Source organism: Sus scrofa, chromosome 8 (genome assembly GCF_000003025.6).
Source record: "Sus scrofa isolate TJ Tabasco breed Duroc chromosome 8, Sscrofa11.1, whole genome shotgun sequence".
In the NCBI taxonomy this organism is placed as follows: Eukaryota; Metazoa; Chordata; class Mammalia; order Artiodactyla; family Suidae; genus Sus; species Sus scrofa.
Genome location: NC_010450.4, coordinates 38,539,682 through 38,555,783, shown reverse-complemented (window position 1 = coordinate 38,555,783; position 16,102 = coordinate 38,539,682). Strand labels below are relative to the sequence as shown.

The 16,102-nt window shown below is 39.7% G+C and overlaps 1 protein-coding gene across 14 annotated transcripts in view; it reads left to right on the top strand.

Moving 5' to 3' along the window:
* FRYL (FRY like transcription coactivator) overlaps positions 1-16,102 on the top strand; it is a 350,059-nt gene that overhangs the window by 190,055 nt on the left and 143,902 nt on the right. For all 14 annotated transcript variants that reach the window (XM_021101186.1, XM_021101187.1, XM_021101185.1 and 11 more), the window contains 3 exons: positions 4,574-4,627; positions 7,971-8,110; positions 9,205-9,301. In XM_021101186.1, the coding sequence (XP_020956845.1) occupies positions 4,574-4,627; positions 7,971-8,110; positions 9,205-9,301 (291 nt within the window). The remainder of the gene's footprint in view (positions 1-4,573; positions 4,628-7,970; positions 8,111-9,204; positions 9,302-16,102) is intronic.

Here is a 16,102-nt window from a genome sequence, read left to right as displayed (position 1 = left end):
CAGCCCTAAAATCAAAAAAAGTCTATTTAAGAAAATGTATATTTTCTTTGCTCTATCATTAGACTTTTAGCTGTATGAGGGCAAGGATTGTTTAGGAGAGAATGTCATCTTTAAGTGCAAATTATTGAACTATTTCAGTATCATTTTTATGCTAACAAAATCTTTCTGATAAACTCTCTTGCTTTCCCGGGAGGTGACATGCTGCTGATGTATTTATGCTCTATATAAAGATACTAGTTAAAAAATTAAATTAGAATATAAAGGGCATTCTGGTGTGGACTAGCATCCATGAAGGTGTAGGTTCAATCCCCAGCCTTGCTTAGTGGGTCAGGGATCTGGCATTGCCACCGTGTAGGCTGAAAGCTGTAGCTCCAATTTCACCCCCTAGCCTGGGAACATCCATATGCCACGGGTGTGGCCCTAAAAAAAGCAAAAATCAATCAATCAATCAATCAATAAAAATAAATTAGAATGTAAAGGCTTGTGAGCCTTAGGATCATTATTAACCTACAATATTACTATTAAATAACAGTATTATAAAAAGTAAAAATAGTTTTAAAGATTATATAATAAAAATAATGACCTTTCAGTCCAGTCCAGTTTTTGGTCTACCTTTTTTTTTTTTCCTTTTTACAATGTATTTTAGTTATTTATTTGGTCTTTTTTTTTTTTTTTTTTTTTTTTTTTTTTTTTTTTTGTCTTTTCTAGGGCCGTAACTGTGGCATATGGAGGTTCCCAGGCTAGGGGTCCAATCGGAGCTGTAGCCGCCGGCTTACGCCACAGCCACAGCAACTCGGGATCCGAGCCATGTCTGCAACCTATACCACAGCTCACGGCAATGCCAGATCCTTAACCCACTGAACAAGGCCAGGGATCAAACCTGCAACCTCATGGTTCCTAGTCGGATTCGTTAACTACTCCGCCACGACGGGAACTCCTAAATTTATTTTTTATTATAGTTGATTTACAATGTTCTGTCAATTTTTGCTTTACAGCAAAGTGACTCGGTTATACATATATATGTATACATGTATATATATTCTTTTTTCTAGCATTATCCTCCATCATGTTCCATCACAAGTGACTAGATATGTAGTTCCCTATATCACAGCAGGATCCCATTGCTTAGACACTCCAAATGCAATAGTTTGCATCTACTAACCCAAACTTCCAGTCTATCCCACTCCTCCACCCACCCTGGTCTACCATTTGTCATGTCTATTATTTATCAATCTCTGTGGTCCCTTCCACCTTTAAAAAAAGAAAACACACAAATGGGGGTTTCTATATTTTTTCTGTACCTAGATATGTTTATTTTAACAATGTAATTGGAGATTTTTCTATTATTAGCCATATAGATTTGTCTCATTCCTTCTAACAGTTGTATATTATTTCAATAAAAGAAAATGCTATAAACTGCTTTTTGTTTTGGTTTGTTTTACCAGTCTCTATGGATAGGAAGTTTGGCACATAACCCAATTTGAAGCTACAGTGGGGAAAAAAAAGCTACCATAAATAAATATTCCTGTACATAAGTCTTTGCATTCATCTTTATGTGAATGTGGGGAATAATTTGTGTTCTTTTTAATTGTTGTGATAATGGGTTGCATGTGCTATAAACATGTTTTATTTTTAAACAGTTTTATCTTTTTAAAATCTCATATTGAAAGTACATCTGCTTGAGTGATGATTAGGTCATCCTCAACCATACTGCAATCAAAACTGAGCAATTAATACAAAGTCCTTGATTAGTCATTTGGGGCAGTACATTTATTTCACATTTTTGTACTGAATGGTAACATGAATATTCTTTTGCATTCAAAAATCCTTTCTGAGTGCTTATGGTAGAAAAAATAGCTCACCCTTACTTTTTGCTTTAGGGAAAGCTCTGTGAAGACGTCAGATCTTTAGAAATCTTTGAGGAAGCAAGAGTTCGTTGAGAAATGAAAGGTGCTAAGTATAAGAAAACAGTGTGTTGGAGTTCCTGTCGTGGCTCAGTGGTTAACGAATCAGACTAGGAACCCAGAGGTTGCAGGTTCGATCCCTGGCCTTGCTCAGTGGGATCTGGCGTTGCCATGAGCTGTAGTGTAGGTCGCAGACACAGCTCTGATCTGGCCTTGCTGTGGCTCTGGTGTAGGCCAGGAACTACAGCTCAGATTAGACCCCCTAACCTGGGAACCTCCATATGCTGCAGGTGTGGCCCTGGAGAAAGACAAAAAGGCAGAGGAAAAGAAAAAGAAAACAGTGTGTCTATGAAAAGGTTATTGCTCTCTCTTATTCTGCTGCCACTACTTTATTGTATAAACACAGTATATGAATATATTCATAAACCACTTAGATCAACATCCCTCAAAATATTACTGAAGATCTTTAAATTTAATATTACAGTGAAAATGAGGGTCAAGATGGGGGGAATCAAATAAGTGAAATTAGCTGGGAAGAACCTGCTTTTTTTTTTCTTTTTTTTTTTAGTCTTTTTGCCTTTCCTAGGGCCGCTCTCATGACATATGGAGGTTCCCAGGCTAGGGGGTCTAATCAGAGCTGTAGCCACCAGCCTACACCAGAGCCACAGCAATGCAGGATCCGAGCCGCGTCTGCAACCTTCACCACAGCTCACGGCAACACCGGATCATCAACCCACTGGGCAAGGCCAGGGATTGAACCTGCAACCTCATGGTTCCTAGTTAGATTCATTAACCACTGCGCCACAACGGGAACTCCATGGAAGAGCCTGCTTATTATCTCCCCTAACACCACCCCCACCCCAGGTTTTAATTGCATAATACACATTAGGATTACTCAGTATTTTTCCAACTTTTAGATACTTTTAGAACCATTGTTCTATTGGACTCACTATGGGACTCAACTGTTTTACTTAAGTTTTCTGTAATTGGGCATATGTGTTATTGGACATGATCATGTTGCATGTTTTTAGTGTCCGATAGTTGGTTTTAGAGAAAAAGACCTTTCTACAAAATAATCACCAAAGTGTGCTTGGCCTGTAAGGGCTCAAGTGCCAAGGACATGCCAAAAACTGATCCCAATTAAGAAAACCAAGTGCTTTGAAATTCAGGGGTTTTTCTGACCCCCATTAAATTAGTTAGAAACATAATTCTTGGATAAATTAGAATGTTGTACATTTCAGTGGCAAATGCATTTGTGAGTTTCTTTTCACGAAGACTAGTCAGAAGTGAAAGAAGGAAATTGGGACTCTGTTGGATAGAGAAACTTCACAATATACATATTTCTCAATTTTAGTTTTCTTTCTTTCTTTCCTTTTTTTTTTTTTTTTTTTTTGGTCTTTTTGCCTTTTCTTGAACCACTCCCTCGGCATATGGAGGTTCCCATGGTAGAGGTCTAATCGGAGCTGTAGCCACTGGCCTACGCCAGAGCCACAGCAACACAGGATCCAAGCCTCGTCTGGGACCCACACCACAGCTCATGGCAACGCCAGATCCTTAACCCGCTGAGCAAGGCCAGGGATCAAACCCACAACCTCATGGTTCTTAGTTGGATTCATTAACCACTGCGCCATGATAGGAGTTCCGATTTTAGTTTTCTTCATAGAAAAATGGCATTTGCTTTTCTATGATATATATATTTATTTCAGATAAAAATTCAATTAAAAAGCTTAAATAGGGAGTTGCCGTCGTGGCACAGTGGTTAACGAATCTGACTAGGAACCATGAGGTTGCAGGTTCGATCCCTGCCCTTACTCAGTGGGTCGATGATCCGGCATTGCCATGAGCTGTGGTGTAGGTCACAGACGCGGCTCGGATCCTGAGTTGCTGTGGCTCTGGCGTAGGCTGGTGGCTACAGCTCCGGTTCGACCCCTGGCCTGGGAACCTCCATATGCCGCGAGAGTGGCCCAAGAAATGGCAAAAAGACAAAAAAAAAGTAAAAAATAAAAAAAATAAAAAGCTTAAGTAGAAAGTTTAGAAAATCATCCTAAAAAAATCTCAACCAGAGAATTAGTCATCATGTATTTGAACATAATCCAGGATATCTCTCATATTCGGTAAGTTAGGTAACTATATGCGGGGCAGCCAGCAAAGCAAGTAGGTAGACAAGTAGCCTGGAAAAGGGGGTCACACACTCTGTATGCTACTCTATATTAAACAGTAAATTTTTTTGAATTAGCAGATTAGATCCTGCCTTCCTTCTTCCTGCCTTCCTTCCTTTGTTCCTTCTTCCCTTCTTTTTGTCTTTTTAGAGCCACACCCATGGCATGTGGAAGTTCCCAGGCTAGGGGTCGAATCAGAGCTGCATCTGCCAGCCTTCACCTCAGCCACAGCAATGCCAGATCTGAGCTGCATCTGTGACCTACACCACAGCTCACGGTAATGCCAGATCCTTACCCACTAAGCGAGGCCGGGGATCGAACCCACGTCCTCATGGATACTCATTGGGTTCATTACCACTGAGCCACAACAGGAGTTCCAGGCATTCTTTAAAGCAATGTAATTACAAATGAGAATAACCAAAACCAGCTCACTAAATCTCAACTGTTTATCATAAGTGAGACATCTAATATTTTGCACATGTGCTTTTGCTTTTTCTTCTTCAACTGCAGGAGAAGCCATTGTCTAGATCTCTTCAGAGGGGTGAAGATCTTCAGTTTGACCAGGTATTGCCATTATGGGGTGGGGGGTATTTTTCCTGAAAGGAAAATGTGTATCCTAACAGCTTGATCCAAATACATCCATTTTAAGAAATTAATTTTGTGTAGTGGTCCTGTATATCTTTATATGCTAGATACAGCCTGGAACTGGTAGTTTGTTTTTTAGCAAAAGAAATAGAATGAGCTATGAACTGTGAACTTTATAAGTTCATAGCATGAGCTGTGAACATGATTGGTTTCTGTTCATTAAGCATTTTAAAACTTTTTGGTTTCCATTGGTAATCTCATTACTGGGCCCTTTGAAAATTTCTCAAAATGTTTCCAATTATGTTGCTCCGTCTTTCCTCGTTCACAATTTTTACATGACAGTGTTTGAACTTTTAACATTTTTTTTTTTTCTTGTTGGGGCTAGCAGAACATTTATTTATGTATTTATTTAGTCTTTTTTTTTTTCAGGGCTGCACCTGCAGCTGTGGTAGTTCTCAGGCTAGGTGGTCAAATCATAACTCCAGCTGCTGGCCTACACCACAGCCATAACAATGCCAGATACAAGCCACATCTGTGACCTACACAGCAGCTTGAGGCAACTTAGGATTGTTAACCCACTGAGGGGGGCCAGGGATCAAACCCACATCCTCATGGATACTAATCGAGTTCGTAACTGCTGAGCCATGATGGGAACTTCTATCAGAACTCTTATACAGAGGCATCCAGCCTGCATCTAGCTTTCATCCCTTATTCTGAGAGCAGAGCCAGAGACAAGGACTTGGTCCTGGAAAGAGCCCAGGAGCAGACGAGAGAGTGCAGCCGGGAGAAGGAGGAACTGATCACAGCTCTAGGCATGGGGAAGGATTCATCCCATTCTGAGTATTACACAGAATGTCACCCCTAATTGTCTAAAAAATGGGGGGGGGTTGAGGCTAGGTTGGTGCATTAATCTGCAGCTCCCCCTCTCCAGTAGTTGAGGGTTGCCCTAAGAGGTGTCCCATGCTCACACTTGTACTTCTAGCTATGCTTGTGCAACGGCCAAGTAGACTGTGTATGTCAAATAGCCAAAGAAGCTTAAAAGATGATATGCAATGGCCAAACTCTCTCCCTTCTCTGCCCTACATAAAACAAAACCAAAGACCTTTATATGGAATACCAGTATCTGAAATTCAGTGGTATTCTACTGTTAACTCTTTCCTCTTGCTGAGATTGAATGTTTGATGAAGTGTTATTTTTATCGTAATTATGTTTGCTCAAGAATTATTTTATTACATGTTGAATTGTTTGCAAAACCCAGTATCCCAGATTAGCTTTCTATTGCCATCTAATATTCCTGAGCAACTTTTCTCATCATCGTCATTATTATTATTTGCCTTTTTAGGGCTGCATACACAGCATAAGGAGGTTCCCAGGCTAGGGGGTCCAATCAGAGCTGTAGTCGCCCACCTACACCACAGCCACAGCAATACTGGATCTGAATCGTGTCTGCAACCTACACCACAGCTCACGGCAACACTACTTGCTCTTAACCCACTGAGCAAGGTCAGGGATCGAACCCACATCCTCATGGGTTCATTTAACCACTGAGCCACGATAGGAACTCCTCCTCATAATTATGTATCTAGAAAATGGAAGTTAATGTTCAGATTAGTCTGCTTTTATTAGATAAAGCTGACTGATTAGAATTACTTGGTGGAGGCTTACCAAAATACGGTGTTTCTGGATCTCACCGCAGTTCTGTTGACTCTGAATCACCAAGAGTGGTGCTCTGGCACCTGTAATTCACAGTAGCTCCTGAGGTGTTTTTGATGCATTTACTTAGTAAATAGCGACTAGTCTAAGAAGAAACCATAAATAAGACTAGTCTTCTGTCATAATAATAAGATCACCTCATATAACCCTTTTAAAATCTTCATGCCATTATAAAATATACCAATTATTACTAGTCATTAATTATTACTAATGCATTATTAATATATTATTTTTAAAGGTATTTAGATTGTTGACATATTAAATCCACTTTACTAATGATGACTAAACCACCAGAATTTAAAATCCTATTAAACAACATTTTAAGGACAATTTCCATTTCTTTTCTTATGTAAATGATTAATAAACTATAAATGATTATGCTCATAGCTTATTTTTTTTTGCAATAAAAAACTATCTGTGGGATAAAGTGCTTTAATTATATATTTGCAGTTGCAGATGGTGTTTTATTCTTCCTTTTTTTTTTTGGTCTTTTTTTAGGGCAGTAGCTGTGGCATATGGAGGTTACCAGGCTAGGGGTCGAATCAGAGCTGTAGCTGCCGGGCCTACACCACAGCAATGTCAATGTAGGATCTGAGCCATGTCTGGGACCTACATCAGAGCTCACAGCAACACCCGGGCCTTAACCCACTGAGCAAGGGCAGGGATCAAACTCTCATCCTCATGGATACTAGTCGGGTTCATTGACCACTGAGCTACAGCGGGAACTCCTTGTTCCTTCTTCAGATAGTAAAAGGAATTTCCTTTGGGTGATATTGTTCATTGTTAATTAAATGCATATTTTCAAAAATAGTCAAATGAAGTTAGAATCTTGCTTTTACTTTAATTCCTTATATGAGAAGCTATTCACCTGTCACGCAATGGTAATTTATAAATAAAAACATGATTAAAGGAAGGCTGAGATCATGAAAGGAGAAGAATAGCACATACATTCACATAAACTGTTTCATTCTGTTCTGTTTTCCTGGATGCAAGTACATTTTGAAGCTATACAAAGAATATAAACTTTCAGAAAAATGTTTTACTTCCTAGAGGTATCAATTTATCCTCATTAACTGATACTCCCTATTGTCTTGGGAACAGAACAAGACTATTTCTACAACCCATAGTTTTTTAGTGAAGAAAAACAAAATGAAGCATGTTTTACTCTATGCTAATCTAAAAATATTAATTTTACAAGCAACGGGTTCAATCACATTCAGGATTTCTTATAAAGAGAACTCTTTTTTTCTTCTCTATCCTCAAGATAAAAGAGTTACTTTAGGGATGACTAATGGTAGCTGGTGTACCTCTTACCACCAGTACAAGCAAGTTGGGTTCATTCATCAAACGAATCCGATAATTCACCTACAAATTCAGAGAGTTTCAGGGATGCCTTCCATTGAGTAGCACTTGTCCATCCCACTGCATTTAGCCTTATGCTGTCCATTTATATATTCTGAGCTTTAAACACATGCATGTGGCACATTTCTAATATGTGAACTTGTGAGTCACAAATGGTGTGATCACAATTCTCTCTTCTGTGTCATAGAATTAGGTGCATGAATTTGGATGATGCATTTGACCTTCTGGTGGTATCTTGTACTTTCAGTTGATCAGCTCTATGAGCTCAGTAGCCGAGCACTGTCTCCCTTCCTTACTTCGCACCTTGTTCGACTGGTACAGACGCCAGAATGGAACTGAAGATGAATCTTATGAATATAGGCCTCGGTCGAGCACAAAATCTAAAGGGTAAGTGGCTCGCTTTCTCCTGTTCTCCCTGGGATGGAAACACCTCCAGGGAAAGGTATTATCAATGGAAGATTGTTACTGTTAGGTTTTTGGGATTTTTTTTTTTTTTTTTTTTTTTTTTTTTTGTCTTTTTGCCGTTTCTAGGGCCGCACTGGTGGCATATGGAGGTTCCCAGGCTAGGGGTCAAATTGGAGCTGTAGCCACTGGCCTACGCCAGAGCCACAGCAACGCGGGATCCGAGCCATGTCTGCAACCTATACCACAGCTCACGGCAACGCTGGATCCTTAACCCACTGAACAAGGCCAGGGATTGAACCTGCATCCTCATGGTTCCTAGTCGGATTCGTTAACCACTAAGCCACGACGGGAACTCCTTTTAGGTTTTTTTTAAACGCAACAACACCAATTACTTTTGTTATGAAGTGATGACATATTTTAAGTTGCAAATCAAGGGAAGGTGCTGCCATATAGGAGTCGCCCCTGGGACGAGACGTGCAAAACTGAAATTTCAGGCGTGCCACCTCAGTAGGTCAGTGAGGAGCTTTAACAGTCCTAGCAAAAGTTTACGAAAATACTTAAAGTCCTGCTCACATGGTTTCTGAAGGGAAGCAGAAAAATTGCCAACATCCTGTATTCTTATACCAAGAGACACTTCTCGGTGTTCAAATCCCAGAATTCGTCTTCTCCTCTTTCAGGTTTTCCAGCGAGACTGTAGCTCTAAGTAGCATCTGTTTGTGTTCAGGTGATGGTCTGTGGTTAGAATTGAACTTCAGTAGATGCCACTTGTGATTTTTCAACTTAGGTTTGGGAGAAAGTGATCTGATACTATAGTTTGATATTTTTCTCCCTCTTCCTAATTCTTCTAGGTGGGGTTTAATTTCTGACAGACATAATCGTGAGACGTGTGTATCAGTTCCTAATGTACAAAAAGAGAAAGAACATGAGAACTTGTAATTGGATTGTTACAAAAACTTGTAACAATAGCTGTGGAAGCCATATGTACTGAGGCCTCAGTAATTAACATGAACTGCTGACCAAGAGTTATTTTCAAATGAATAGTCTAATGCAATCCTAATTTGGGATTCTCGTTTCAGGGATGAACAACAACGTGAAAGAGATTATCTTCTTGAAAGGAGAGACTTAGCAGTAGATTTCATATTTTGTTTAGTTTTAGTTGAAGTTCTGAAGCAGGTAAGCTCTTTTATTTCTGCAAAGTCTGTATTGTTTTTTTTTTTTTGTTTTTTTTTTTTTTTTTTGACTTCTTTTGCCTTCATGTTTCAGTTACTTTGTTTGGGTTGTTATATCTAAAATTCTCCCCCACAGTAACAAAATTCCTGTTACTTAATTATACTTTCAGTTACCTGAGGCTTTTGTTTCCTGTACTTTTCATTAGCCATTCTTTTTACCATCATTTGCTGTATAAGACATGAAATCATGTTAGTAAAATGATGGATAGAAACTGCTAAATATGGGCTTTTAGCAGCAAATAGAGTCTACCTGTCATTCACCTACTTCAATGCCTTCTTACTTCCACTTCAAAGAAATGAGATTTTCTAATAGCGTCAGATATCTTATATATTTTTATTATTCAAAATCAGTATTATGTATACTTGTACTGATTCAAAAGTATGTTTTTGTAGTTTGTAATCTTTAAAAACGTAAACATCATTCAAAGATGGTCCATATATTTTCAACCATGCGCACTCTAGTGTTTTGGGGGAAAAAAAGGCCACCTAAAAGAAAAAAAAAATTATATTTTGCATATGACATATTTGGGCAGGGAATTTTGTTCCTGTGTACAAAATGGAATAGACTATATAATGTAACAGGAAACAGAAAATGTAAGCTATAAAGAGCAATTGATTTGTCTTTTTTAACATAGCCAATATAAAAATACTTGAATTACATAATTATTTATACTTCGTTTTTATTTTTTGTTTATTTATTTTTTTGCTTTTTAGGGCCGCACTTGTGGCATATGGAGGTTACCAGGCTGGGGGTCCAATTGGAGCTACAGCTGCCGGCCTACACCACAGCCACTGCAACATGGGATCCAAGCTGTGTCTGCGACCTACACCACACCTCACAGCAACGCCAGATCCTTAACCCATTGAGCAAGGCTAGGGATCAAACCCACAACCTCATGGTTCCTAGTTGGATCGCTTCCATTGAGCCATGATGGGAACTCCTATACTTTGTTTTCACAGTGTATGTGAAAAGACGTTGAAATCTGAACATATGAAATCTGCAAATCAAAATAATTATTTTCTTTTGTTTAAAACCGTGAATATGTGAAATAGAGAGATGCATTAATTAAAGATAAAATCACTAGAATTTGTACCTTTCATGAAGGTTTATTTAGTAGGTGTGTGTTGGAAAAGAAATTTCCTCTGAAAGTTGTTCTAAATGAAAGGCAGATTTCTTTCTGTGGTCTCTCAGTGTAGCTGGCATCCTAAGGTGCTAAGGCTGAAATAAGTAGGGACGTGGGAGGAGCCGAGGACCAGAAACACCATACCAAGAACGGACTAGGGCTACGGCTCATTGTGGTTGCTCCCTAATGTCTCCTATGTGCTAAATGTAGGTCTTGCGAGTGGTTTCGTAATCAGCATTTGCCCTTCTTTACTTGGTTAAATCATAGCAGGGTTTCTCCTTCTAGCAAAAGAAATTGCAAGCTCCATGCACCGACATTCAGGCCCCTCCCTGATCTGGCTCCGTTGTGCCTTTTCTCTTGTGTTTCCCATGACATTCTTCCACTTAGCAGCCAGTGTCTCTTCTTATCTAAAAGTTGCTTGTAATTGCGCTGGTCTCAGAACTTCAGTGCAGACACTACCCCTTGGAGGTTTTCCTCCTCCTCTCCTGTCCTTTTCCCCTCCCCACTGTCTTTGTCTTTTTTCCCCCTCCTTGGCCACACCAGCAGCCTGTGGAAGGTCCTGGGCCAGGGATCAAACCATAACAGTGACCTGAGCCACTGCAGTGACAACACTGGATCCTTAACCTATGAGCCACAAGGGAACTCCACCATTGTCTTTGTCTTGATCTTCCTTTTCCTCCTATTCCTTAAAAAAAAAAAAAAAAAGTCCACATAGCTATAGTAATAGAAAAAAAAAAAAAAATCAGGATTTATAAATTCTAAGAACAGCCTTTCACCAGGCTCTTTTTGAGTCCCTGCACAAAATCCTTTCAGATCCATGGTTCATGCGGCTTTTTTTTTTTTGCCTTTCCTAGGGCCGATCCTGCGGCATGTGGAGGTTCCCAGGCTAGGGGTCAAATCGGAGCTGTAGCCACCAGCCTACGCCAGAGCCACAGCAACGTGGGACCTGAGCTGCATCTGTGACCTACACCACAGCTCACAGCAATGCCAGATCCTTAACCCACTGAGTGAGGCCAGGGATCGAACCCATAACCTCATGGTTCCTAGTCGGATTCATTAACGACCAAACCAGGGAACTCCCTGATCCATGGTTCTTGTGGACTCAGAGGGTGAAAAGGGAGATGCAGTGGCTCTGATAGCTCATCCTTGGTTTTGGTTCTGTTACCGTATTGTTCTGACCTCCTGTTCCCTTTCCACTTACCCTTTCTCTCTTGTACCATTGCCTCAGACTTTCATTCAGATGCATCCATCAAAGAATAAAATATATCACCAAGAATACAACACACATTATTTAAAATCCTATATAGCTTTTTTCTTTCCTAGTAAAAAGGCAAGTCTTTTTAGCCTCTTCAAAACTAATAAAACTGCAGAAAATGAAGTAAAAATCAATACAACTCTCTGAAATATCATGACAAACGAACCCAATTTTTCCCATGTCAAAATAATGTAGGGTTTTAATAGATCCAGAGAGTAATCAATGTAATATATCTTGAATTTAATAGTACTTTTACTTTTGTCCCACATAATATACATATATTAGAATGTGATTCAGTTTTATTTTCTTGAGATGGACAGCCCCAGGCATATTGAAATATCAATACATGGTTGAGTCAGCCTTAAAGAGGAGTAAATATTCCTCATGGCTTAGTCCTTGACCTCATATGTTGTAAATTATTTGTTTGCTTGAATAATTTGTCATATCTTTCTCATACATTGTTATGTGTCACAATCACATATTTAGAACTTTTCAAAATGCACAAAGAACTCTGTATCCCTGGTACCAGCTGGTCATTACAATAGATTTTGGGAGCTAGGCACAGCAAGTGTTTTTAATCCCAGCTGTGTCTTTACTTCCTATGTAACTTGGGGAAGTTATTATCTGCTAATTCTTTCCCCTTCTGTAAAAGAGGAATAATAATGATATCATTTTTATAGAATCATGAGAATTAAATCCAATAATGCCTGAGACATGGAAAGTGCCCACTAAATGCTGTCTACAGTTTTTGTCTTATAGATAAATGTTCTTAGTTGTAGTGACTTGCTGAAGATTATAAAGCTAGTTCTCTTTTGATTAAAAAAAAAAAAAATTTTTTTTTTTCTTTTTTAAGGCCACACCCTCGGAATATGGAGGTTCCTAGGCAAGGTGTTCAATCGGAGCTACAGCTGCCCGCCTACACCACAGCAGTGCAGGATCCAAGCCTCATCTATGACCTACACTACAGCTCACAGCAACACCGGATCCTTAACCCACTGAGCAAGATCGGGGCTCGAACCTGTATCCTCATGGATACTAGTCTAATTCATTTCTGCTATGCCACAATGGGAACTCCCTAAAAAAAGTCTTTTTTAAATGGCTGCACTTGCAGCATATGGAAATTCCCAGGCCAGGGATTGAGTCTGAGCTGTAGCTGCAACCTATGCTGCAACTGCAGCTACGCCAGATCCTTTAACCCTGGCCAGGGATCGAACCTACACCTCTGTAGCCACCCAATATGCTATAGTTGGATTCTTAACCCACTGTGGCACAACAAGAACTCCCTCTTTTAAAGAAAGTTACTCTTATTGGTGAAATTGGTGATACAAAATTAGGTGAAATGGCCAGCATCTTGTAAACTTAAAGTTTAAATCATAACAAGTTAGAATTGAGTTTGTGTAAATATGATGAAATTAGTGTGGTTCACTATGGGAACTACATTAATTCAAGATGATTAAGGACTGCTTTTATTTTTTTCAAGAAAGTCAGAAGACTAGTTTTGGGGTCATGGCCAACTATAAATATTAGCCTGTTAGTGCAGAGGCTTTAAAATCCATGATAAAAGCATGCTTAAACAGCACTATAGCATTTAGGATGTTTGAAGCACTGTTCTTTTTATATTGAATTTTAGCCATACATTTATTCATTGAAACCAACAAGATTGGGAAAACAGGCTTATGAGCCACTTCATGTTCTTGGCTTGTTTTTTTTTTTGTTTTTCCTTTTTTTTTTGTTTTTTTTTTTTTTTGCATGTTTGTTTTTAGTTTTGTTTTTTTAATATATATATATATTTTAAATTAAAGTATGGTTGGTTTACAATGTTGTGCCAATTTCTGCTGTATAGCAAAGTGACTCAGTCATATATACATATATGTATATGTATGTGTGTATATATATACATATTTTTAAATATGCTTTTTCATCAGTCTATCCCAAGAGATTGGATATAGTTCCCTGTGCTGTACAGCAGGACCTCATTGCTTATCCATTCTAAGTGTAATAGTTTGCATCCACCAACTTCAAACTCCCAGTCCATCCCACTCGCTCCTCTCTCTGCTTTGGCAGCCACAAGTCTGGAGGCTTTGGGTCACTGCCATTTTCCCTACCAGCCTTGCCCTTAAATATCTCCATCTCATATTCTAGTTCCTTTATCAGCCCTACACTCCTCAGAGGTAAGAGTTATGTCCTAGATGTTCCTGTTTGTGGCTCAGCAGGCTAAGAACCCGACTAGAATCCATGAGAATGCGGGTTTGGTCCCTGGCCTTGCTCACTGGGTTAAAGATCTGGTGTTGCTGTGAGCTGTGGTGCAGGCCATGAATGCAGCTTGGATCCGGTGTTGCTGTAGTGTAGGCAACAGTTGCAGCTCCAGTTCAGCCCCTAGCCTGGGACATTCCACATGCCGCTGGTATAGCCCTAAAAAGAAGAAAAAGAAAAAAAAAGTATAACAATCACATCTTACTAATGAAGGAATTTCAGAATATTGGCTGATCAATTAAACACCATCACGGCCTGGCAATCTTTTATGTGGTACCTTGAGTACCTCTTTTTAGGAGACCATTCATCTCATATTAAGAAGAAACTAAAACCAGCATCCCCAAAATGCTCCCATATATGTCCCTATACCACAGCCACAGCAACACCAGATCCGAGCCTCATCTGCGACCTACATCACAGCTCACAGCAATGCCAGATCCTTAACCCACTGAGCGAGGCCAGGGATCGAACCTGCATCCTCATGGATTTGTTTCCGCTGAGCCACAACAGGAATTCCTATGATTATTATACTTTTGTAATGATGGGATGTGTTTGCCTATAAAAGATTGAAAAGCTTATAATTAGGCAGTCAATCATAAAATTCCTACTTAAAAGTATCTCTAGTTGCTGGGAGATCCTGGGTTTAAAGTTTCAGTTTACCAACGCAGGGACAAAGGTTAAGACTATTCTAGAGTCTCTGGATTCTCCAATGTTACTTTGTAGAATAAATTCAGATTTTTGCTCTTTTATTAACCTAGGATTTAAAAATCTCAGCTTCAGAGTTCTCTCATGTTTCAGTGGGTTAAGGATCTAGCATCATTGCTGTAGCCCGGGTCGATGCTGTGATGTGGGTTCGATCCCCGACCCAGGAACTTCCACATGCTGCAAGTGCAGCCAAAAAAAAAAAAAAAAAGTCTCAGCTTCTATAAACTGATGCATAAACTTCATTTCTTCATCGTATCCTTGGGTTATTTTTTTAAAGATTATCTGAGACCTAGAAAGAGTTTGGATCACAGCTGCTCACTCCTTCTTTGATTTCGTGATTGGGTAGTGTAGCAATCTCCCTCATCGTGCATTTTCTCCTAAATGAATTTCAGATACAGGCCTTTAGGGCAATCCCAATTTCTAGGAAGTCTGAAACGAATGTTCCTTCTGATTTCCTCTGGTTCACAATAAATACTGAGCCGCTTAACCAAGATGAGGCTGTAGCCAAAAGTCCTGGAGTAAAGGTTCCCCACGAGCCTTTTAAAGCTGTGTCAGCTGGAGTTCCCATCGTGGTGCAGTGGTTAATGAATCCAACTAGGAATCATGAGGGTGCGGGTTTGATCCCTGGCCTCGCTCAGTAGGTTAAGGATCCGGCGTTGCCGTGAGCTGTGGTGTGGGTCGCAGACGCGGCTTGGATCCCGCGTTGCTGTGGCTCTGGTGTAGGCCAGTGGCTACAGCTTCGATTAGACCCCTAGCCTGGGAACCTCCATATGCCACCAGTGAGGCCCTAGAAATGGCAAAAAGGCCAAAAATAAATAAATAAATAAATAAAAACATCAAGCTGTGTCAGCTATGTGCCTCCCTCTACTTCAGACTGTTTTTTTCAAAAGTGGTACCCTCTCCTCAGTGTTGTGTGAATCTAGTCACCTTCTCAATGACATGAGTGAAGGTAAATGTTCGGTATTGAATCTCTTTGCTCCTCATTACAATGTCATTATCATTACTCTTATCTAATGTCTCTCTCACATTCACTGGTTTTGAACTGGTTCCTGAATTATGAAGGCCTAAATTCAGCCCTCTTCCTGATAAGCTCCTGATTAATCTTTGTAAGAAATGTTATCTCCATCTAATTTATTTATTTATTTTGTCTTTTGTCTTTTTAGGGCTGCACCTTGGCATATGGTGGTTCCCAGGCTAGGGGTCCAAATGGAGCTACAGCTGCCGGCCTACACCACAGTCACAGCAATGTGGGATCCTTAACCCACAGAGCAAAGCCAGGGATCAAACCCACAACCTCATGGTTCCTAGTCGAATTCATTTCCGCTGCTCCACGATGGGAACTCCAAGTTATCTTCATTTTAAATAAAAGTCTCTCTCCTTCATCAGATCCTTAAGAAAAGCATTCTGA